We start from the raw sequence: 24,183 nt of genomic DNA, 5'->3' as shown, positions 1-24,183 counted from the left end.
CTTCCTCTTTTACATTCGGTAGAGGAGTTTGCCAAGGCTGCCTCCCACCCCTTTTTTCTTTTCAATCTTGCTTTAGAATCATTTCTATCAAAACTCAGACAAAATCCATAAATGCATGGTTTTACCTTCGATACTCAACATTTCAACTTAGCTGCATATGTGGATAACATTTTTTTTTTTTCGCAACTCGAATCATCGATTTCTGCTTTTTCATCTGCCCTGATCTCTTATGCCTATTTACATAAACATGGAAAAATGCATACATAAGATGACCTTACTGACAAGTCATTGGCATTCTCTCCACCTATCTTGATGGGGTCACCTAGATACTTTTAAGATGATGCTGGTACCCATTGTTCTTTATACCATCTTACCATCTCCAACATTCCATTAAATATTCCTCTTAAATCTTATACAAAGCTCTCTTCCATAATTTCCTATTTTCTTTGGAACAATAAACAATCGTGTATATCCTGGTCAAAACTAAAACGTCCCAAAACCGAAGGCAGCAAGAATTTTCCTGATTTCTCTAAATATCTCAAAGCCTTTCTCCTGAAACAATCCATATACTAGACCTCACAATCTACATTATTATCCACTGTGGGTTGCCTTAGAGCCAGTTTTCTCTCACCCTTCTCATTTTGTTAATATTTGACATTTACATGAAAGCCTCAGCAACTAGCTACTCTTTTTTTAAACATTCATGCAAATTATTAGAACCCACATATCATATCTCTCTAAAGACCTTCACACTTTTCTCCAGTCCACTATTTGGCACGATGAATTCATACAAATTAAGAATAGACCTGTGCATTGGAAAACGTGGCAGATAAGGGGATTACTATGGGCTAGTCAATTATTTATTCAGGACTTCCCTAACTCCTTTCCCCCAAGCCCAGACAACTCTTAGATTCCCCTCCTCATTTTATAATAATTTCCGACTCTTAAAAGAAATGCCTTTAGCACATATACTTAATTGAAATCTAGCACTCCACCCATTTCTTCACCCAGTACTCATCTTGTTGACCTCCTCAGCACAAATCCAAAAGCCTCTACCATTTGTTTTCATTTACATAGTGCTTCTAATGATAGAACTAAAGTAGACACAGAATTGGCTTGGGGGCTTGATTTGGACACAGCCTGGCCCATCGTAATGTAGAGACACATTTAGTTAAAGATAAACAAATCTTCCTGAGCAGCGAACACAACGTAAACACTTTCATATCTGTATAGTAGACCCTACCAATCCCTGTATCGCTACACAAAATCGACTCAGATCTCCCCAATACATGTTGGACATGTTCATCACAGCATGCTGATTTAAAACTTTTACTTTTAATATGCCCTCCCGTCTCTAATTTCTGTGCACAAATTTGGGCACAGATCAATTCCTTATTCCATTCAAATATAACTTACTCCTTCTCTAATATTTTATTGAGAAGCGTATCCAACGATTTGATAAATATTGCACCAAACACAAGATTATTGGATTTATCATAAGCAGGAAAGAACTGTGGACTCCAGTTACAGATTTTCTTGATGAACATGCACAATAATCGTTTACCTTCCCACCTCATGCACAACATAAGCAACCTCCTGGATTTTCTGTCTATGACACTATCAATTCTTAATTAATTAATTAATATTGTACATCATTCTGTGTGTATTATTATTTATTCTATGGTTTTTATCAGATTCTTCTTGCTATGAACCATATATATCCCTCCCTTTTTTCTTTTTCCTGTTTTTACAGTTGTAATTTACCATCTAAATGGGTTTTCCCTTCATATTTATAACATTGTTTGATTGTATTTTATTCTAGCATATTCAACATATTTTCAAACTTAAAAAGAGTAGTCACAGGTTCAGAAGGGTACTGAGTTGGTGGTGTCAAAGGTCCAGTACTTATAGCCAGTTGGGCCTTTGAAGTGCAGTGCACAAAGATCCTGCCCTTTCTGCTCTGTCTCCAGACTCACTACAGGCGGGTATGCAGCCATTTGTGTGGGTACAGGACAACAGGACACAGACTATTCAGGTATAAGTGAGTCTAGGTCCAGCTTCTCGCTCCCATCCTACCAGGATGGCCCATCAAGTAACACCTATGCACCCACTGTATAGGACTGTTTAGAGGGAATACACAAAGAACAGCTGTCACCCAGCCCAGACAAGTGATCACAGACAGGCAACATACACCAAAGAGCTTTAGTCAGAAAATGACAACTTTCTGAAAGTGGCATTTTCAGAATTACAGTTTAAAATCCGAGCTCACTATAGGTTGTGATTTTAATTGTGATTCCATGGACACCAAACACATAAAGTTTATCTCTTCCAAACTGTAAATTACATTTATAAAATGGAATAAGGTAATCCCAATGTTATCCTAAGTGAAATATGAGTGCTATGCAAAAAACAGGTATTAATAAATATCAATAGCACAAGCAAAATAAATATACTTCATCATCATCATCATGAATGGAATTGAAGCAAGTACTTGGTTTGTACATACTTGACAACATTAATGTACGTAGAGATTGATCTGTCAGAAGCTTTTGTGGGACCTAGGTCAACATCTGCATGCAGGGCCCCACTTGTTCTATACATCTCATTTACCACAAGCACTTGATTCCAAATATAAACAATAAATGTCCTCCAGTTAAAGTGAAAACTCAGCCGCACAATCCCAAGACACCACCTAGTGGAATGTCAGAAAGAGCTGCATCATTACATTAGGAAATAGCAGACACACTTTATAAATAGATTATGCAGCAGTATCAAGCTGTTGTCCACCCCATTAGTTAATTTGAGCCAATGGTTGTAGGTGGGACCAACTCATGCTTGGGGATCAGCACTTATATTTCTCCATCAGACTTAGCAAGAGAAAGAAAAACACCAAAGGGGAAAAGGAAAAGAAAGACAGTTAAACAGTTACAAAGGGATTAATCCAGGATGAAAAAAACCTGCAGTGAGATCAAGGGGGAGAGAACATAATTTGGCTGTGCCATTATGCTCTTCTAAAATGTAAACAAGGAAGTAATCAGCTTCCTATATAACATGTGTAAATGACTTTCACATAATGTGGTGCACTGAATTGCATATTAGTAGGGTGCAAATAAGATTAAAGTTTATGAATGTTTCTGTGTAAACCACATTTATTAATACTTTCCATAAATACATTTATGCTATAGTGTTTAGAAATAATATTTTATAACTATTTATATTCATTGCATTATAAGAGAAATATGTATATTCATTTAAATCAAGAATACATTTATGTCTGTATTAATGTGGCCAGAGTGAAGGCCTTAATTTCTTTTAATTTTTTAACTTTCCATGAGGAGGTTGTTTTGCTGCATATTTCTTTGATCTGCAGGTGTGAAGATACGAGCTACTAGCAAATGAACAGATCATTGTTACTGCATGATAAGAGGGCCTGGGAAGGCATGTTACCAAGGATGGAAAGTGCAGTGTGGAGATGGTAGCCAAACTCCCTTCCAAATTCCTGAAGCACAGGAGAGACCAAGGACCAACGATTCTAGGATGAAAGGATGAGAGTGTCAATTAGACATATTATTTGTAACATTGTTTTACAATGGAAGGTTTTGGCCGTGAGGTCAGCCTTTTGAGAATCTAGGGTTTAGATTTCCTTTGCCTCTTGACCAGTGCGGATCAGAGAATAAAAGGTTCATCACCCTGAGAATTGTAAGTGGCGTCAACCGCCCCGTAAAGGTGAAGAGGGTGAATGTGTGTGGATGAAAGAAGCATGAGGTTTTGCAGCATCGGTATTCAGCATCCCTGTTATTAGTAGCACTGGCCATAGGCTTCTGACCAAAACTTTGGGCCCCAGCACTTATTGTTTCACAAATTAAGCACTACTCCACCCCTTTTTGTGGTGGCTTTGCTCAGAGTTTTTTTTAACTATCTGTGATTATACTATTTTATTAGAGAATGGTTTTAAGTATTTACATCAGTAGGCCACCTGACTCAGTATAGAGTGCCAACATGATTCTTCATCTTTCTGTGAAAAGTGGCATATTTTGGCCTTGTTAGAGATACCTCAATAGAAGAAAGAAATCCTTCTTACAGCTCAGTTTTACGTTTTGCACTACAAGTTTATGTTCTAAGGAACAAAATCATCTCTGGCATCTAATAAAGGTGTTTACATAGCTGGTCATTTGAACATGCTCCAAATATATTCTTTTTATGAAATCTCATGCGCTTTTAACTACTGTGTGTGGATTTCTGAACATTTGTCCATCCGGTGACAAATTCCTCTTCCTGTAAATTTAAGTTGTGAGAGCTATCCTGGTGGACTTGACATTAATCCTATTGATCCAGCACAAAAGACTTACATTCTGAATGCACAGGAACACGTCCTACATGATTTTATTGTGGAAGCTGCTCACCAGCAGAGTACTCAACTCTGCTAGAGATGGTGTCTACTCAAGGTGCTGCTCCTTTTATCATGGGTGACTATCATCATCGCGAACATGCAAAGATATGACAGCTGATTCACAGTCATTGAGTAAAGGGCATTTTATTCTGACACCCAATAAAAAATAGGCTGCGTACTGCCAGCATTTGTTTGACCACATAACCTTCCATGAAAAGCATTTCTCACTTCAATAAAGTAAGAGAGAGAGAGTGTGTGTGAGTGTGTGATTTACAAGCGGGGTGGGATACACCAGGCAGGTGCCCATGGTGTGCATTCCCAAGAAGGCCACTTTAGATAGGATAGTCTTATAGATATCTCTGACCCCTGTTGCCCAAGCATGCCCAGTGATGTTAACACCTCCGTTCAAAGACAACTGTAGTCATAGGAGAGTGAGACAGAATGTCATTTAGAAACTCTGAACAGGTTTTAATTCAAAGGGACATTTTAATGTGTGTTGACTGCCAATTTTGACAATTCTAACTTTAGATGTATTAACCCCTTGTGCGCGTCGGACAGGCAGGGGCCGTCTGACGCCGTGGTGCTGGGGTGTTGCCCTTGGCCGTACTAGCACCCACCCAAGGGGGAAGCAGTAGCGCTCCCCCCCATGGGCTGCCCTCTACATCCCCCACCAGGTATGGCAGCGGAAGTGCTTCTATAGCCACCCGACATCAGCGTGAACTCCATGTGCTGGCATAATCAGAGTTGGCCAGCGGCACTGGAAGCCATTTGCTTCCAGTGCCAGAAGGAGAAACAGGTAAGTTTTGTTCTACTTGCAGGGGTGGAGGGGTTTCAAAGAGGCACCAGTGGGAAAGGAAAGAGTTCTTCCTTTCCGTTGTTGTCTCTTTTAAATGTATTCCTGCGCATTATCACGCATGGTGTCACAATCATGCAGCAGGAATACCTATGGGCCACAAGGGATTTTTGTTTGTGTCTGTGTGTTTTGGTGATTTTGGAGTGGTCCCTTGTGCAAGGGTTGCTGTCTTTTGGAGGCATATATTGTGGCTGTTTCTGCCCCCCTTGGATGCAGATCAACCTGGAGGCAGTTTGGCCTTTTTTTAAGCTAATCTGCCCCCCGGGGAGGGGGGACAGAAACCAGTAGGCCACCAGGCATGTAACATTTTGGTGATTTTAGGGAGCAACCCCATGGGCAAAGGTCACTCCCTTTACGGGGCAGAAATGCTACCCATTGGGGTCAGATCTGCCATTTTTTAGGCTTATCTGTCTCCATGGGAGGCAGTAACCACTAGGCCACCAGGGATGTAACATTTTGGTGACTTGGGGGAGCGATCCTTTAGGCAAGTATCGCTCCCTTTAGGGGGCGTATATGTTGGACATTTCTGTCCCCCTTTGGAGCTGATTTGCAAATTCTTTTAGGCCAATCTACCCTCAAGGGTAGGGGGGGGACAGAAAGCACTAGACACCACCAGATTTTACATTTTGGTGATTTTGAGGAACTGCCCCTTGGGGGCAGATCGGCCTCTTTTGTTTAGGTACATCACCCCTCCAGGGGGGCAGAAACCACTACACACCAGGGATGTTTTATTCACTATATTGCTGCTGTTGTTGTGGGGAGCGTCACCTTGGACAAGGGTAATTCCCCTTTAGTTTTGTGTTGTCTTATGTGTAATTTTATTTTGTTTCTCCTTTTTAGTGGTATATCGTTGGTGCTTGCTGTGTCTGTGCAGAGTTGATGCTTCTGAGTCTAGCTGTTTCTGGCAAGTGAGAGGTATCATTTTTTAGTATATAGGTCTTTGTGATAAAGCCACACTTTGTTTTTTACTTATTTTATACAGTGTTGGTTGTTGTTGGCATATTTGTCAAGTTTCTTTTATTAGGAAGGATCATGGATGGCTGCAGGATGATCGCTCAGTAGGTTGTTGGTATGCTTTTTGAATGTTCCTCTGACCATGATTATGAGACTGACTCTGCATCTGAGGCAGAGGAGGAAGTGCAAGATTCTGGCAGTGAATTTTCTGTCGGAGAGGAATGATCTGATGATGAAGCCACTCACAATGCAGATGCAGTGCCTGTTTTAAGGAGGACACTGATGCGCCAATAGTGTAGCAGCCCAGGCTGAAAGGCTTCCCATTGGAAGATCTGAATTCTGGGTTGCCCCAAACATGGTGCAGCTGGCGTTGTCTGCCCTTACTGGTGTCTCAGGGTGAAGAGTGAATACTGAAAACATTTTGCCTATAAATTTCTTTGAGTTGTTTATGGACAATGTATTTTTGGGTGAGATTGTTAAACAGACTAATTTTTATACTGAACAGTATTTGAGGGACAACAGTGCCAGACTTAAGCCCTGCTCTAAAGCTACCCGGTGGACTACCAACAATCTGGAAGAGTTGAAAAAGTTCTTGGGTTTAACTTTTTTGGTGGGCTTGATAAGGAAGTAGTCACCGAACTTCATATTGGCCTACCAGTCCCTTGATGGCAACAGCCATATTTCCTGCAAAGATAAGCCACGATCGCTGTTTACTTTTGCTTCGGATGCTGCATTTTGTTGATAACACTTTAGCGTTGCCACAAGATCACCCTGATTGTGACCGTCTTTTTAAGAATTTACCTGTCTTTGATCACTTTGTAGATCAATTTTCAGAGATCTGTGTTCAAGGGAACGAAATAGCTGTAGACTAGTCTTTTGTCTCGTCAAAGGGTTGTTTGTTTTTTAGGCAGTATATTCCTAGCAAAATGGCACATTATGGAATTAATATGTATATGCTTTCTGAGAGTAGTGAAGGATATGTCTATAATTACATGGGTCTACACTGGTAGGAAATTGTGTGGTAACTTGGAAGAGGACTTTTTAACAAAGGTCATCATTTTTACCCAGATAACTTCTACACTGGTGTGCAGTTGTTCAGGGAATTGCTGAAAGTGGTTACTTTCAAGTGGTTGCTTACGGCACAGTCCACTCTAACTTTAGAGGTTATTCAAGGGAGCTTGTTTGTAAAAAAAACTTGAGCGGGGACAGTGTAGTGCCTTGCATAGTGATGAATAGCTGTGAAATTTGCAGAAAGGAGGGATGTCTACATGCAGACTACCATCCATGATGGAAGTTCTTCTCCTGTGACTGTTTGGGTTCGGGTTGCTGAAGTGCGGAAATGGGTGTGCATTTTAGACTACAATAAGCACATGGGTGGTGTAGATAGAGTAGATCAGAGGTTGGAACCTTACACTGCTGTTCTTAAAGTTTACGTTTGGTATAACAAGTTGGCTATCCATCTCTCCCACAACCTTTAATGCTTTTGTTGTGTCCAATGATTGTTCTCCAGAGTCAAAGATAACTTTTGTTCAGTCTCAGAAATCTGTAATAAGCAGCCTTGTTGCAGTGGAACAGGCAAGTGTTTCTAGAGGTGGAGTGGTGGAGGATGTGGGTAGATTGAAAGATTGCTAATTTGCTGATCACATTCCTCCCACACCCACAAAAACAATCCCTTTAAGCGATGTGGAGTCTGCATGCGAAGAGGAATGCGGAAGGAGTCTCATATGCACTGTCCTGATTGTCCTAAACCCGCACTGTGCCTGCCCACTTGTTTTAGAATGTACCACATAAAAAAGTATTTTGGGAGCACCCATGAGAATTGCGTGGTCTGTATCATTTTATAATTTTTGTTCAGTTTCATGGTTGGCATTTTTGTGATGTATATAGTTAAAGCTGTTGTGTATCAAGTTTTGTATTTAATTCCAGTTGGTTTGTGTTCAGATTTTTGTTATACAAAATGTGATGGCAATGTGTGTATACTGGCACTTGACTGGTGGTGTGTGTGAACTGGTGCTTGGCTGGCACTTGGCTGGCAGTATGGGAGTAGTCACTTGCTGCTGGTCACTACACAGACTGCTTCCCAAACATAAGTCCACACACTCAGTCAACCAGTGTGATTGCTTTGTCAGGCATGTGGGCATATGAAAGTGATGGGCCCTTGAATGGTGCTGTCTGTTGATGTGAGTGTTGTAATGTGTTGTGTCCGTGGCTGGCAGTACAAATGATCTTGTGTGTGCTGTGTAAAGTGGTTGGTGCCTTGATGTGGCTTTTCAGCTCACGAGCTGTAAGTCATTGGTTCAGTTTTAGACCTATCAATTATTAATAGTGCATTTCATTTTTGTAAAGTCACTTGTAAAATTTTGTATACATTGAACCTTCAATCACCTTTGTGCCAAATCCAAATAGTAAGCATGTGTACCAGTAAAAAGAGTGAGAAGAGAGAGCTCGCTCACCTTCCCAAATTACTATCAACAACCACAAGAAGCGAGCATGCTGCCAAGTTTCTTACTTCTGTGATGTTCCAAACATTCAAATTATGAAATCACTGTTACAAATCTTTGCTCAAGGTTACCACGATTAAAAACGTACCATATTAGTAGGTAATAACAAGACAATTTAATTGCACTTCTCCTCTCAGTTGGGAATTCAGCTCACAAAAAAATAACCTCCGCTGCAGCCAGGCATTGAAGCACACCCCAACACGGTAAGTGTCTTAAGTGGGATGCCAATGATGAAGCATGCCACCAACTAGGTTCGTTGGTGAGGTGTCTTTTTAACAAAACCTAAGGGTGTTTTTCTCACAATTTGGTTGTTTGGGACATCACAAAAGTAAGAGAGTTGGTTGTGTGCTCACTTCTTGCCTAGGGAAAATGTAGGAACTCTACATACGTTTGAAAACTAAAAACTCAGCAGAGTACAGAGTGGTGTGCCTCTCATGGATCCAAACAAGTTGTCCTACTCACAATGCCCTGCAAACCTCAAAATGTGACTAAAATCACAAATTTTTCTTGCTTTTCTGTGCCATATTCTTCCCGAAACAGAAATAAACCACAAATTTCCTACGACCCAGTGAACCCCTTGGTCGCCCAATAAACATCATACCTCACTTGTGTGGATGCCCAAAGCAGAGTCAAGCTAAAAACGTATAAAATAAAACTGCGCTTATGAACACGCTTTGGTGCGCCACTCAATCTCTACATGTTTTTGGCCCTTCCCTGTCACAGGCATTCGGCCCACCCATACAACTGAAGTATCATTTTTAGCGCTAGACAGTGGGGAACACTGAGTGGTAGGAAATGTGTGGCTTCCCCCTACTTCTAGAACTTTGCAATATAGAAATGTGAGGAAAATGTGTTTTTAGACATATTTCCAGGTCTGCAAGGAATTCTGGGTAGAGCCACACACAGGTCACCCCATCCTGGATTTCCCCATGTGTCTAATTTTCCAAAAGGTGCAGGTGTACTAGGTCTCCCTAGCTACAGGCTGAGCTAGAACCCAAAATCCACAGCTAGGCACATTGCTAAAAACAGCTCATTTATCAGTGGAAAAATGTTATGTGTCCACACTGCGTTTTGGGGCATTTCCTGTCACAGGGCATTTAGCCTACCCAAATACGTGAGGTACCATTTTTCTCTGGAGACTTGGGAAAATGCTGGGTGGAAGGAAGTTTGGGTCCCCCTCAGATTCCAAAACTTTGCATCAGAGAAATTTGAGGAAAATATGTTTGTAGGCAAGTTTTGAGGTTAGCAAGGGATTTTGGGTAGAAAAATGTGGTAAGAACAACACAAGCCACACAAGTCACCCCATCCTCGATTTCCCTAGGTGTCTAGGTTTTAAAAATTGACATGTTTGTTAGGTTTCCCTAAGTGCCGGCGTAGCTAGAGCTCAAAATTAACAGCTAAGCACATTGCAATAAACGAGTCAGTTTTCAGAGGAAAAATGTGATGCATCCATCTTGCATTTTGGGGCGTTTCCTGTTGCGGACACTAGACCTACCTTTACAGTATGTAAGAAAGAAATCATTGTGTGAAATGCCCTCTAATTCACATGTTGGTACAGGTATCCACAAATTCAGAAATGTGTAAATAACTACTGCTTCTAAACTCCATGCCTTTAAGAAATGGAAATGTATAGCTTTGGGGATCCACCATTGGTTTCAAAGCCACTTCTGTCACTAACTGGAAGGAGGTTGAAAGCACACAAAAAACAGAACAAATGGGGCATGTCCCAGTAAAATGCCAAAAATGTGTTGAAAATTTTGGTTTTCTGATTCTAGTCTTTTTGTTCATAAAAGCTGGAAAGATGGTAGTTTTAGTACTGCCAACCCTTCATTATTCCCATTTGCAGGGGATTCACATGCTTTCTTCTGCAGCACTTTTTCCCACTTTTCCAGAAAAACTTAAATGTTAGCTGTATTTTGGCTAATTTCTTTGTCCCCTTCAGGTGAATCCAGAAACCCTGGGTACCTTTACAATCCCCAGGATTTTGGAAATAAAGGACACAAATTTGGCATGAATAGCTTTTGTGGACAAATGTTATGGGGGGGGCTAAGAACGAACTACCCCAAATAGCCCAGAAAAGGCTTAGCACGTGAGGGGGAAAAGGCTAAGCAGTAAAGGGGTTAATGGTATTAGGTAAAAGGGAAATAAAAAGAGACCATAAATGATTTGAGCATTTTATGTCTGAAAGGCATAGAACCATGCCGTTCTCAAAAGTCAGTAGCTCTAATAGGCAAGCAGCACATCACATGAGAAGGGGTTGGTTATGAACATGAGACAAAGTCCAGTCATTGAACAAATCATCAACCAGCTGCAAGATGTTTTGACGTTCTTTAATGGCTTCAAGAACTGAATATCGCAAGAAATTGGGTATTTGGTTGAGGGGATTTGTTAACCCTTTTCAGGCAACAACCATAGTCCTTGTCAGCGTGAACCACAAAAGTCACTAAATTAACCTGTGCCTAACCCTCTGGTAGCCTGGCACAAAAGCAGTCAAGCTTACCCTTGAGGCACAGAGGTATTGTAAGTATTCAAACAACCCATAAATATTAATAAAGTGAAAGCACAACACAAGAAAAATTGCACGCCAATTTAGAAAAATAGAGTAGAATTCAGTAAATAGCTTAGTGCCAAAATTAATTAAATCATGACATCTATTCACACAAGACTTAGAAAAGTAAAAAGTTATGGATGGATGCGATGGAATGTAGTTCAGACACATGAGATGGATTGGGCTCAGTCTAGGCTTACCTTCAGACTTAGAAGAAATTTCAAGGAAAAGTTCCTGAGAAGGTAAAGATCAGCAGGGAAAGGCAGCTGGCTGTGTCAAAGAAGAAGGCATCATTGTTGAGGAACCGCTGGATGAAGTTGTGGTGAAGATTTCTACTTTCCAACCTTGTCATTTTTTTGAATGTCAAAAATCTCCAGCAGGACTAAGCTGCAGGCTCTACCTGATAAGGGCTCCATGAGGCTGGATACCCTTTCCAAGACAGCCCAATGAAGAGAATTTGCTGCTGCATAAAAGAATGTAGTGGGAGCTACCGATACATCAAGCTGACTGACCTTGGACAGATCGGCAAGCAGGTAGGTCCCAGTCTCCTTTCGGTTCTCAGGCCACCTTTTAGTGGAACATTTTCCAAGTCCCACGTCCCAGAGATTGGCTAGGAGGAGCACATATAATATCACTTTCAAGGGTCCAGGACTGGTTGGGTACTTATAAGGGAGTCACCACTCACTCCAGGCAGAGGCTAGGTGTAGGGATCAAGGTCTCTGGATCTTGGTATGGCCCTAGAGCTCACACAGGAAGCCAGCCAACTAGCCCTTGGAGACATGCGGGTAGTCCTGGGATCAAGCAGCAAGGCATGCCTCAAGTAGCAGAGCAGTCTTCTGAGGGTACAAGACACATTTCAAGCTGCAGGACCACACTGGTAGCAGCAGGGCAGTCCTTGGAGATACAAAAGGTGTCTTAAGCAGCAGGACAATCTTCTTAAGGACATGACAGACCTGTCTAGGAGTGTACTGAAGAGTTGGTCTGAGGGTCCAATATGTGTACCTGATGTGAGCCTTTCGAAGCGGGGGAACCTCTAGCCTATTCTAACATCTGATTTGGGAAATTTCTATATTTTTCCTGCCCAGTCTCCAAGAGGTTTGGGGTGACAAAAGACAGTTGTTTTTGAGTTTGCTAATGGCAACCCTTTGAAATGTATGTGTGGCATGGAGCAGCTCTGCCATTCCCATTCTGGTAGGATAGACCATCCTTCTAACACCTATAACCCACTTGTCTCGTATCAGTAGGCCTGCAATCAAGCTGGCATGGCAAATGCTGTCTTCTCTGGGCTATTAGGCATAGATCAGGTTTGCTGTGTTCTTCTCCTGATAGCCACCACCAAAATGGTTACTTTTAATGCATCTCAAATTTCAGGAGTTTTTCTGAAGCTTATTTTTGGGTTGCTCTTCCTCCGATGAAGCATGGAGTACCCATGACCAACCTCCAACCAGAACTGGTCCACAGAATGTCCTGGGGAACCCCCTTCTCCATGGTCCACAGAAAGCCCCAGTCTATTATTAAACAGAGGAATTGGGGAGGTGGGTGTCATTGGCCCTGAATATAAGATTCCAACAAATTTGAAGAAAGTACATGTCCAGAGCACTCCTTTATTCCAGACAGAGGTTCATCCACTTGGGGCCCAGCATTGGCTTTCTTTTGCAGTTCCTTTTTCTTCTCATAGTTTTTGATTGGTGAATGGGTTTAAAAGACAAGTTAAAGAATTCGTGACTGTGGGCATCTCTGCCTAATCCAGGAACACCACAACACCTATCCATTCATGACATACATTTTACTTTCAGAAACAGCTGACTGGTCCACACCCTTCCAAAACATACTGGAGTTTTTCAAGATGGCTCAATCAACACTTGATTGACAACAGCTTTCTCCTGGCGGAGCCTCTGGTGCGTAAAGTGCCTTATGATTGGCAGCCACCTTTGTCTCTGGTCAGCAGAGTAATTATCCTAGCCCAAGAGTTTAGGCCAAAGCTCAAATCTCGTTAAAGAGTGATGCAGGAAATTGACCAAAGTATGAGAGGAGCGATCGCAAAGACAACAAAATTAATTTTGCCTTTGAACGTGTTATTTATAAACATATAGAGCCTCATTCCAAGTTCTCTAATATCTCTGCAGGAAATTACCAGTGCTTGATTTAATGATACCAGCCATTATCTCCCAATTAATTAATAGGGGTTACATTTTTTTAGAGACTAACACATGGACTTAGTAAGACTGGATGCAATTCTGCATGAGTTAGTAATTGTTTTAATAATGGGTCCTAATTGGGAAACGGTAATTCTGGCCCCCAAGGTCACCACAAAACTGGGGAATACTGCACTGGGTAACTCACAATGAGGGTGATAGAAAGAGACTCTGCTCTTTTCTCTATATTGAACTAATGCAAAGTCAATATTTTGGTGCAGCTTTCACCTAGTTTGTGAATAAAGAAAAACACCACGGTCTCACAATAATGCAATACAGACTCATACTCCATACTTTTTGGATGCTTAATTGAGCTATAAGGCCCGCACAAGTTATTATCAATTTACACATGGTCCCTTCCGCTACTTGCTACCCGTGCTGGGTACACGGGCTGAGTTACATAGTAGTCCCACTTGCTCAGTCCACACAGGTCTGCATAAGCATATACGCATGTGTTCATGTGTAACCAGTCAAGAGCTTCTTACCTCAGCTGTGTAGCAGCAGGACTTATTTTAAAAGGCCTTGAATGGTAGTTAGAGCTCAAAGCCTTTTTACAAAACACACAGTGACGGAGACTTCATTAGTGAAACTCAATGCAAAAACATGCTTCATGGTTGCTCATTTATAATGCTATGAGTATAGTTGGGCCAACAATGACTGAATCGTACATAAGGAGCTAGCTCCTAACATTGTAACCAGGAGGCACTGGTTTTAATCCAGGCTTAGGCACATGCTCAAACATTACATATTTTAGTCTGTGCTAACCACTATATCCTCTGTTGCCTGAAACAGTAACTTGTATAATTTTATATACATATGTTGAAAACATGTGTAATTTTAAAACCTGCAGAGTGAGCTGTCTAGAACCGTACAAATTAAAAGCTGCATCCCACCATCACTATTCCTTCCTGAAATTTCTATTAATAGAATCAACACATCACAGTATTCTACGAGCAGCCCTCTCTGTCATGATGCTCCTGCTACGAGGCAATCTTCTCTGTAAATTGCTCCGCAGCTCTTTAGAGTGAGATCTGTGGTATATCAAATACCTAATTCTTATTAAACCTCTCCGCGTGACAAAAAGATGATAGTGTACACTGAAATACATCACCCAAATTCTTACCTGTACAAATATTGATCGCAAATTGGTGGATTATCGTTAATTCCTAAAATCTTCACTGTAACGGGAATTGAAGCACACTTAAGATCTTTGTCACATACTTTTTCAGAAAACGATTGAACGCTAATAAATCCAATTTCTTCTGCATCCATTTTAGATGATATGATCACTGTTCCGGTATCTGTAATAGGGATAAAAAATGTCTCATAAACACATGTATTCTTTTGCATATGTACATTCATTTATTACAATTGGAGAGGTCTCTGTTTTACTGACATTTTGAAATTGTTGGAGGTATTATGGGTGAATTTAAGGATTAATCTACATTGATCTCGGGCTAAGTAGACAAAACCATCCACTGCCGGGGACAATGTTCCAAATTGTGGCTGCAGATTAGAATGAGACAGCTTTGCCCAGCCTTTCATCCTCGCAAGGAAAATGAACATCTGTTATAGGAGACAAGGATGCTCTCCTGTGATGGATAATCAAATTACAAATTAGACAATGTATGTTTTGTTCTGTTTGTGTGTGTATGAATGTGTGTTACAGCCTGTGTTAATAATGAATAGTATCAAGGCTCCGATTCATACTTTTACATTTTCCAATGTGCCTTGTAAATCTGCCCGGAACGTCCAACTGCCTCATAGTGAAAGTGCACCCTCCTTTCTATTTGTATCAATTGTATGCAGGTATTCTCTGACTATTCCCATATTACTCCCATTTAAGGCATGCAAGAGTATGTAAAATAGTATTAAAAGAGTAATACTTCGCAAACTCAGAAATGCCTTTGTTAATAAGCCCCATTATATTTGATTACTACCAAAATGCAGTTACATAAAAATCAAGCGGATGCCCACAGGCCAGTCTCTACCACAACAATTGAAGTACTCTAGCACAATGCTCGTAAGATGCATCAAGTAGCCATGGAGATGGTATTAATAAACCTACTTCCAGTACTTCATCCAATCAATGTCCTATCAACTTTTACATTTCAAGCAAGGGACTCTGGGTCGGATTTAGGATTTGGTGGGTGAAATACAGTTCATCAGGGTGATGGAGGCCATTACCTCTGCCACCATGATGGACGACCATCTGCCAAATTTAGAGATGACCACCAGCACTAGCTAATCTCTGCATTTTAAAAGGAAACCTTCAAGGTACAAAAATGTTGATTGATAGCAGTGGTTGATTTGGGCTGCCATTCACCAAACTATAAAACAAAATTGTTTCAAAAGAAAACTCCCAAAGACCTAAAATACCATCAGGTAATTTCTGTTGATAGAGCCAATGGGGGCTCCCTCAACAGAAAGCTTAGGGTTGCCCATCTCTATATGAGGTGAGCAGACAGAGAGATTGGTGGACAGGGTACTCCATTGCATTTGTGAAAGAGTACTCTGTCGGCCAAACTCTAAATCAGGCTCTCTATTTTGCTGAAACTAACACAAAAGCATTTTAAAATGACAACAATTGGAGTTCTTATTAGTTGCCATGTAAAGATGGGCAGAAGATTTCCAAGTGATTCCCTCCAAATTTCCGGTATGTCAAAGATTCTGTCAGATTTATTTTTTATTTTTAGCTACTTAAGGCATTTAGAAAATATATGTTATTTTAGGAACATGAGTTCAAAGCTGACTTTTCAGCAAATGCTGCGCATCAGACATAGTTACCAGGCATAACTGCAAATGAGAGCCTGAATGTATACTGGTCAACAGTACTGGAAAGCTGAGAGTCAGTTGGCCATGATCAACTGTTCAAGCCCTTAAGGTGCTACATCATCAGTTTTGAATATTGGTAAAGATGGACCGTGACCGTGATATGTTTTCAATATGACTACTGTCTCTGTAACTGTTTTCCATGGAGACCAAACACTTGCAGCAGTTCCCTATGTGGCTAAGGTGTAAATTAAGCATGGATCCATTCCTCCTGGACCTCTTTTAGTACAGTCCCCTAGTGGCAATTTGTGTTTCCTTGCACATAGTGGCCTGAAAAAAAAATGATATGAACAAACAGATGTTTAGCTGAAATTCATTCATGATATTAGAATTACTTGAGGTGCAAGCCATATTTGGTGTTTTTGAGCACCACGTAAAGCATGCACTCAGTGACTAAAAGTGAAAAATGACAGCACACATTACAGTGTTAGTGGTTCCATCCCCTCACGCTAAGGGCCTGATTAGGAGTTTGGCGGATGGTTTTCACTGTCCGCCGAACTTCCAACAGGGAGTTTGCCACCACACTGGCTACCTCTCTGCTGGCCCCATTAGAAGATTCCGGCTAGATCAGCAGGCAGAAACCTGATTTTCCGCCCACTGTCCTAGCGGGAAACAGCTGTTAGACCTGACAGCCTTAGGGTGGTCACCCTACCTTTTTGTCTGCCTCGCTTCACTTTTTGGATAGTGTTTTTGCTGGTTTTAGGACTCTGTGCAGTTTACCACTGCTAACTTTACCACTGGGGATGCTGAGGAGCAAGAAGAGGGCCCCTGAGAGGATTTTGTGCCAGTAGTGGAGGATGTTACCACTGTGATTGTGCCCCCTGCCAAACCAGGGAGCAGTGTCTCTGACCATGGCCTAACCTCAGAGGAAAGGAGGGAGGTTAGAGAATTCCAATTACAACTGCCAAGGTTAAATCTGGAAGCAGGAGAGAGGAAAGGAGAAAGAGAAGCTGAGCGAGTCTAGGCTGAAAAGAAACTTTTGTTGCCTCATGAACTGAGTCTCAAGGAGCTGGATATCAAGGCAAGACAGTCTGAGTCCGGCAGTAATGGTGGCAGCATACATGCAGGACCAACTGGGGAGAAGAATGTTTGTATACTCAAAAATGTGGTGCACAGTTTTGTGGTGGGAGATGACTGATAAATGGCTAGCTGCTTATGAAGTTGCACTAAGGGCTCATGGGGTTCCTGTGGAGCAATAGGGTACAGATATGTGGGGATATATGCCAGCAATTGGGAGGGACACACTCCTTAAATTGGACACAAGGGATCAGAACACATATTCACACATGAAAGCCATTTTACTTGCCAAGTTTGTGCTGCCCACTGAGAAATACCGTCAGAAGGACAGCACCAAACAGCCCACACAAACATGAGTAGATTTATTTGACTTTTCCAGTGAGGCACTGAATGGATGAGTGCGGGGCTGCAATGTAAATGATTACACAGTATTGTATAATTTGATTTTGAGAGAGCATATGCTCAGTACTTGTTTCACAGAGTTGCACCAGCACCTAGTAGACAGTAAGCTGACTGATCCCAGGAAGCTTGCTGAGGAGGCAGACCTATGGACTAGCACCAGAGTGTCCAGGAAGGTATCTTCGGGGGACACCCACAAAGGTGGTCAGGGTTCCCATCAGAAGAAAGAGTGGGGAAAAAAACTTAAAAATAAGGAGTTCTTAAAAGGCCCCCAAAATAGTTCCCAAGGGAATAGCGGTAACCAGTCCCAGTCTGATTCCAAAAGGAAAGGGTTCATAAGATAGGGAGGTTTGTACCCCATTGCATAGAGTGCACTAAGTATGGTCACTCTAAGGGTGACTCCAAGTGTCCCAAGAGGGCACAGCCCCCCAATGGAGGGCAGATACCTGGGTTGGCTAGCGTAGTGCTGGGGAAGGAGGTAGTCCCAGTTGGTTTTGGGGAACAGATAGAGGTAACCCTAGTGTCCCTGGGAGATGCAGGGATGGTGCCGAAAACCCACATGCCTGCCAATACTTCCAAGTATAGACAGTGGGTCACCATGAATGGGCAACGGGTGGAGGCTCTGCGTGACACAGGAGCCAGCATGACCACTGTCAAGGGTCAGCTGGTGTCAGCAGAGCAGGTCCTCCCTAATACATTCCAGCAAGTCATAATCGGCGACAATTGTGAGAGGCACCTACCGTAGCTCTGGTTCCCTTTGAGTGGGGGGGGTCTCTGGCACTCTGAAAGTAGATGAGAGTCCTGCCATGCCTGTAGACTGTCTGTTAGGCAATGACCTTGAACACACTGCCTGGAAGGAGGTAGAGCTAAGGTCTTACTTGGAGATGTTAGGGTTGCCTGAGTGGGTCTGCATGACCACACGGTCCATGGCTGCCCGGGAGGGAAGTCAAGGGTGTCTGGAGCCTGGAAGAATGGCCCAGACAGTTGCCAAGGAGAGGGGCAAGGGGCGCAGGAAACTGGTCCCAGAAGTTCCCACGGTAATTGGCGGGGTTCTCAAGGAGGAGGCCCGTGAGCCAACTGGGGAAGACATTGCTATCCTAGGTGACCTACCTGAACTTGCTGGCTAGCAAGTTGAGGGTGGGCCCACCGGGGTGGAATTCTGCAAGGCACAAAAAGAATGTCTCACTCTTGTGGGCTTGAGGCAACAGGCCACAGCCCAAGCAGCAGGTGAAGCCTCTGGTGATCACCTGATCTATTGCGAGAATGATCACCTTTACAGTGAGACTAAGGTTCCTGAGGCTGGGGCAGCACATGTGCTGGTAGTCCCCCAGTGTTACTGGCCCTTCCTACTGGGTCTGGCTCACGACATTCCCCTGGCAGGACATTTGGGGCAAGACAAGACTTTTGCCAGGCTTGTCACTCACTTCTATTGGCCCCGGATGAGGACAAACTCAGATGTGTTCTGTAGGTCTTGTCCCACCTGCTAGGCCAGTGGGAAAACAGGGAAAAGCTTAAGAGCCCCCCTGATCCCACTCCCTGTCGTTGGCAACCTCTTTGAAAGGGTGGGCATCAACATTGCTGGTCAATTGGACCCCAAAACTGCCCTAGGCAACAGGTTTATCCTGGTTTTGGTGGACCATGCCACCCGCTTCCCAGAGGCAATCCCTCTGAGGACAGTGACTGCCCCGGTGGTGACCGGAACTCTGATGGGGATATTTACCCATGTGGGATTCCCAAAGGACATTGTGTCTGACAGAGGTACTAACTTCATGTCTGCATACATGAAGTCCATGTGGGATGCATGTGGGGTAACCTACAAGTTCACCACACCCTATCACCCCCAATCTAATGGTCTTGTGGAGAGAATCAACAAGACCTTGAAAGGCATGATCACAGGCCTGCCTGAGGTGTAAGTGGGACATCCTCTTACCATGCCTTCTCTTTTCTTACAGAGAGGTACCCCAGAAGGGGGTAAAGGGTTCAGTCCCTTTGAGCTTCTCTATGGGTACCCTGTCAGGGGACCTTTAAGCATTGTCAAGGAGGTTTGGGAGAAAGCTCCAAAGGCACCCCCTCAGGACATGGTCAGCTACATGCTGGCCCTTCGCAACCAGATGCACCTCTTCTGGAAGACTGCCAAAAGTAACCTTGAGGCCAGTCAAGAGGTAATGAAACAGTGTTATGACCAGAAGACCACCCTGGTGGAGTTTTAACCTGGAGACAAAGTGTGGGTAATGGAGTCAGTGGAGCCTAGAGCTCTCCAGGATCGCTGGAATGGCCCATTTGAAGTTAAGGAGCTAAAATGAGAGGCCACTTACTTAGTGGACCTCCAGTCCCATAGGAACCCCCTAAGGGTGCTCCATGTCAATTGACTGAAGCCTCATTTTGAGAGGATGGAAGTCAACATGCTTCTTGTGACAGATGAGGGTATAGAGGAGGAGAGTGAACCTCTCCTGACTTCCTCTCTGCCAAGGAAGGTGATGGGTCAGTGGAGGGTGTCAATCTCTCTGACTCCCTGACCCTGGACCAGCGAGAGGACTGCTACCAGTTACTGGAACAGTATTCCTCTCTGTTTTCCCTCACCCCTGGGTTCACACACCTGTGTGTCCATGATATTGACACAGGAGACAGTCCTCCTGTAAAAAGCAAAATGTACAGGTTGTCAGACAAGGTGAATGCCAGCATCAAGGAGGAAGTTGCCAAGATGCTGGCCCTAGGGTTATTCAGAAGTCCAGTAGTCCCTGGGCCAGTCCTGTGGTGCTGGTACCCAAGGCTGCTGCACCTAGTGCCAAGCCAGAACTCCGGTTCTGCGTGGACAACCAGAGTCTCAACTCAGTCACACGGACTGACGCTCACCCCATCCCCCAAGCTGATGAACTCGTAGGTAGGCTAGGCGCTGCCAAACTCCTCAGTACTTTTGATCTCACATCAGAGTTCTGGCAGATAACCTTGACTGAGGCGGATAAAGAGAGATCTGCGTTTTTACATGCCAGAGAGCCATTACCAATTCAGGGTGATACCATTTGGGCTGAAAAATGCCCGCTACCTTCTAATGGTTGGTCAACAAGGTCCTAGCTGGCAAGGATGCCTTCTGTGCAGCCTACTTAGACGACATTGCCAGCCACAGTTCCAGCTGGGAGGAACACCTGCTCCACCTCAAGGAGGTGCTTCAGGCCCTGCAACAGGCAGGCCTGACCATGAAGGCCAGTAAGTGCCAGATTGGGCAGGGTTCCGTGATATACTTGAGACACCTAGTAGGTGGTGGCAAGGTGAGGCCACTCCAGGCCAAGATTGAAACTATCAAGGCCTGGCAACCACCTAGAACACAAACAGAGGTGAGAGTCTTCTTAGGCCTCACAGGATATTACCGTAGATTTGTCAGGGCTATGGATCTACTGTGTCGCCCTTGACAGAACTTACTTCCAAAAAGCAACCTAGGTTGGTGAATTGGACAGAGGCTTGCCAGAAAGCCTTAGACTCCCTGAAGGAAGCCATGTGCACGGCCCCCATGCTCAAGGCCCCTGACTACTCCAAATAATTTATTGTGCAGACAGACACTTCAGAGCTTGGCATAGGGGCAGTTCTAGCACAGCTAAATGAGGAGGGCCTAGACCAACCAGTAGTCTTTAGTATCAGAAGACTATTACCACGGGAACAGAGGTGGAGTGCTATTGAGAGAGAAGCATTTGCTGTGGTCTGGGCACTGAAGAAGCTGAGACCATACCAGTTTGAGACTCACTTCTGGGTTCAGACAGACCACAGGCCCCTCAGATGGCTCATGCAGATGAGGGGGCGAGAATCCTAAACTCTTGAGGTGGTCCATTTCCCTACAGGGGATGGACTTTACGGTGGATCATCGCCCGGGGATTGACCATGCCAACGCTGATGGTCTCTCCAGATACTTCAGCCAAAGCGATGAGAGCTCCCAGGAGGTTGGTTAGCTCTCCCCACTTACAGCTGGGGGGGACACATGTTAGACCTGACAACCTTAGGGTGGTCACCCCTAACCTTTGGCCTGCCTCCCTCCATTTTCTGGTACTGTTTTTGCTGGTTTTAAGACTCTGCACTCTTTACCACTGCTAACCAGTGCTAAAGTGCATATGCTCTCTCCCTTAAACATGATGCCATTGGATCATACCCAACTGGCTTATTTAATTTACTTATAAGTCCCTAGTACAGTGCACTATATGTGCCCAGGGCCTGTAGATTGAATGCTGCTAGTGGACCTGCAGCACTGTTTGTGCCACCCACTTAAATAGTCCCTTAACCATGTCTGAGGCCTGCCATTGCAAGGCCTGTGGGTGCAGTTTCACTGCCAATTCGACTTGACATTTAAAAGTACTTGCCAAGCCTAAGACTACCCTTTTTCTACATATAAGTCACCCCTAAAGTAGGCCCTAGGTAACCCATGGAGCAGGGTGTTGTGTATAAAAAAAGGCAGGACATGTACCTGTGTAGTTTAAATGTCTTGATAGTGTAAAACTCCTAAATTAGTTTTTGCAGTGCTGTGAGGCCTGCTCCTTTCAAAGGCTAACATTAGAGCTATCCTCATATACTGTTTGAGTGCAAGCTGCTGATCTAGAAGGAACAGGGAGGTCATATTTAGTATGGCCAGAATGGTAATAAAAAATCCTGCTGACTGGTGAAGTTGGATTTAATATTCCTTTTTTAGGAATGCCACTTTTAGAAAGTGAGCATTTCTCTGCACTTAAATCCTTTTGTGCCTTACAATCCACGTCTGGCTTGGTTCAGTTGACAGCTCCCTTTTGCATTCACTCAGACAAACCCCAAACACAGGATGCTCAGCCTCACTTGCATATATCTGCATTTTGAATGGGTCTTCCTGGGCTGGGAGGGTGGAGGGCCTGACACTTACATGTCAAAGGACAGTAGCCTGCCCTCATACAAAGGATTATCACATCCCCTACTGGGACCCTGGCAGACAGGACGGAATTGAAAGGGGACCTTGTGCACTTCTAAGCCACTCTTTGAAGTCTCCCCCAATTCAAATGCACATTTGGGAATTTAAACAGGGCCTCTGCCCCTACCAACGCAGACACTTCCCGGAGAAGAACCTGAACCAGAACCTGCAACCTGCCAAGAAGAACTGCCTAGCTGCCCAAAGGACTCGCCTGACTGCTTTCTGTGAAGGACTGCTGCCTTGCTGTTTGCCCTGCTGCCTTGCTGCTCTCTGGCTGTGCTGAGAAGTGCTCTCCAAGGGCTTGGATAGAGCTTGCATTCTGTTCCCTGAAGTCTCAGGACCAAAAACACTTCATTCCTGCAAGAAGAAATCCCAGTGCGGTGAAAATCGATGTACCGCCTGTCAGAAATGATGCACAGACTGCATTGCGGTGAGAAAATCACTGCACACCGAACTGGAATGACGTGGCCTGACTTTGCAAGGAGAAGATTGACGCAGTGCCTGCGTAGCGACTGGAAATTCGACGCAGGGCCCACTGGATCGATGCACAGCCAAGCCGGAACGACGCAGCCCGACTTCCTGAGAGGAATCGGTGCAGCGAATGCCGTGCGGTAGAAATTTCCACGGAACGCCCACCGGATCGACGCAGCCCCTGTGACTTCGTCCTGCCAGTGCCGGATTTCAATGCATCGTCCCCGGGGCATCCGAAAACCCCGCAACCCGAAGAGGAGCCAAGTCCGAGTGCTGGAAATCGACGCAAAGCCTTCCCTGTGTGAAAAATAAATGGCGCATCGCCGTGTGCGGCCTGAGAAAACAACACACACCTCTCTGCTTTCCACCTCTCTCGTCCTCTGCGGTTCCTTGTTGAGATTTTGCCCGCAAACCAGGTACTTTGTGCTTGTAAGAGACATTTGTTGCTTTTAAGAGACTAAAGACACTTTGGGGGTGATTCTGACCGCGGCGGACGGCGGTCGCCGCCCGGCAAGCGGTTCCCGCCGAAAGACCGCGGCGGTCATTCTGGCTTTCCCACTGGGCTGGCGGGCGACCGCCGAAAGTCCGCCCGCCAGCCCAGCGGGAAACACCCTTCCCACGAGGACGCCGGCTCAGAATGGAGCCGGCGGAGTGGGAAGGTGCGACGGGTGCAGTTGCACCCGTCGCGAATTTCAGTGTCTGCAAAGCAGACACTGAAATTCTTCGTGGGGCCCTCTTACGGGGGCCCCTGCAGTGCCCATGCCATTGGCATGGGCACTGCAGGGGCCCCCAGGGGCCCCGCGGCACCCCCTACCGCCATCCTGTTCCTGGCGGGAGACCCGCCAGGAACCGGATGGCGGTAGGGGGTGTCAGAATCCCCATGGCGGCGGAGCGCGCTCCGCTGCCATGGAGGATTCTCAAGGGCAGCGGGAAGTCGGCGGTACACCGCCGACTTTCCGTTTCTGCCCGCGGCTGAACCGCCGCGGTCAGAATGCCCAGCGGTGCACAGCCAGCCTGTTGGCGGTGCTACCGCCGACCTCCGCCATGGCGGTAATTACCGCCAGGGTCAGAATGACCCCCTTTATATCATTTTTACAATGATATC

At 44.4% G+C, this 24,183-nt stretch overlaps 1 protein-coding gene across 1 annotated transcript in view; it reads right to left on the bottom strand.

Moving 5' to 3' along the window:
* LOC138259603 (cadherin-related family member 3-like) overlaps nucleotides 1-24,183 on the bottom strand; it is a 522,653-nt gene that overhangs the window by 291,167 nt on the left and 207,303 nt on the right. Inside the window, exon 8 of the mRNA XM_069207439.1 lies at nucleotides 14,565-14,742. Coding sequence (XP_069063540.1) covers nucleotides 14,565-14,742 — 178 coding nt within the window. The remainder of the gene's footprint in view (nucleotides 1-14,564; nucleotides 14,743-24,183) is intronic.

The sequence above is a fragment of the Pleurodeles waltl genome, chromosome 9 (genome assembly GCF_031143425.1).
Source record: "Pleurodeles waltl isolate 20211129_DDA chromosome 9, aPleWal1.hap1.20221129, whole genome shotgun sequence".
Classification (NCBI taxonomy): domain Eukaryota; kingdom Metazoa; phylum Chordata; class Amphibia; order Caudata; family Salamandridae; genus Pleurodeles; species Pleurodeles waltl.
This window is presented reverse-complemented; position numbering and strand designations above follow the sequence as displayed.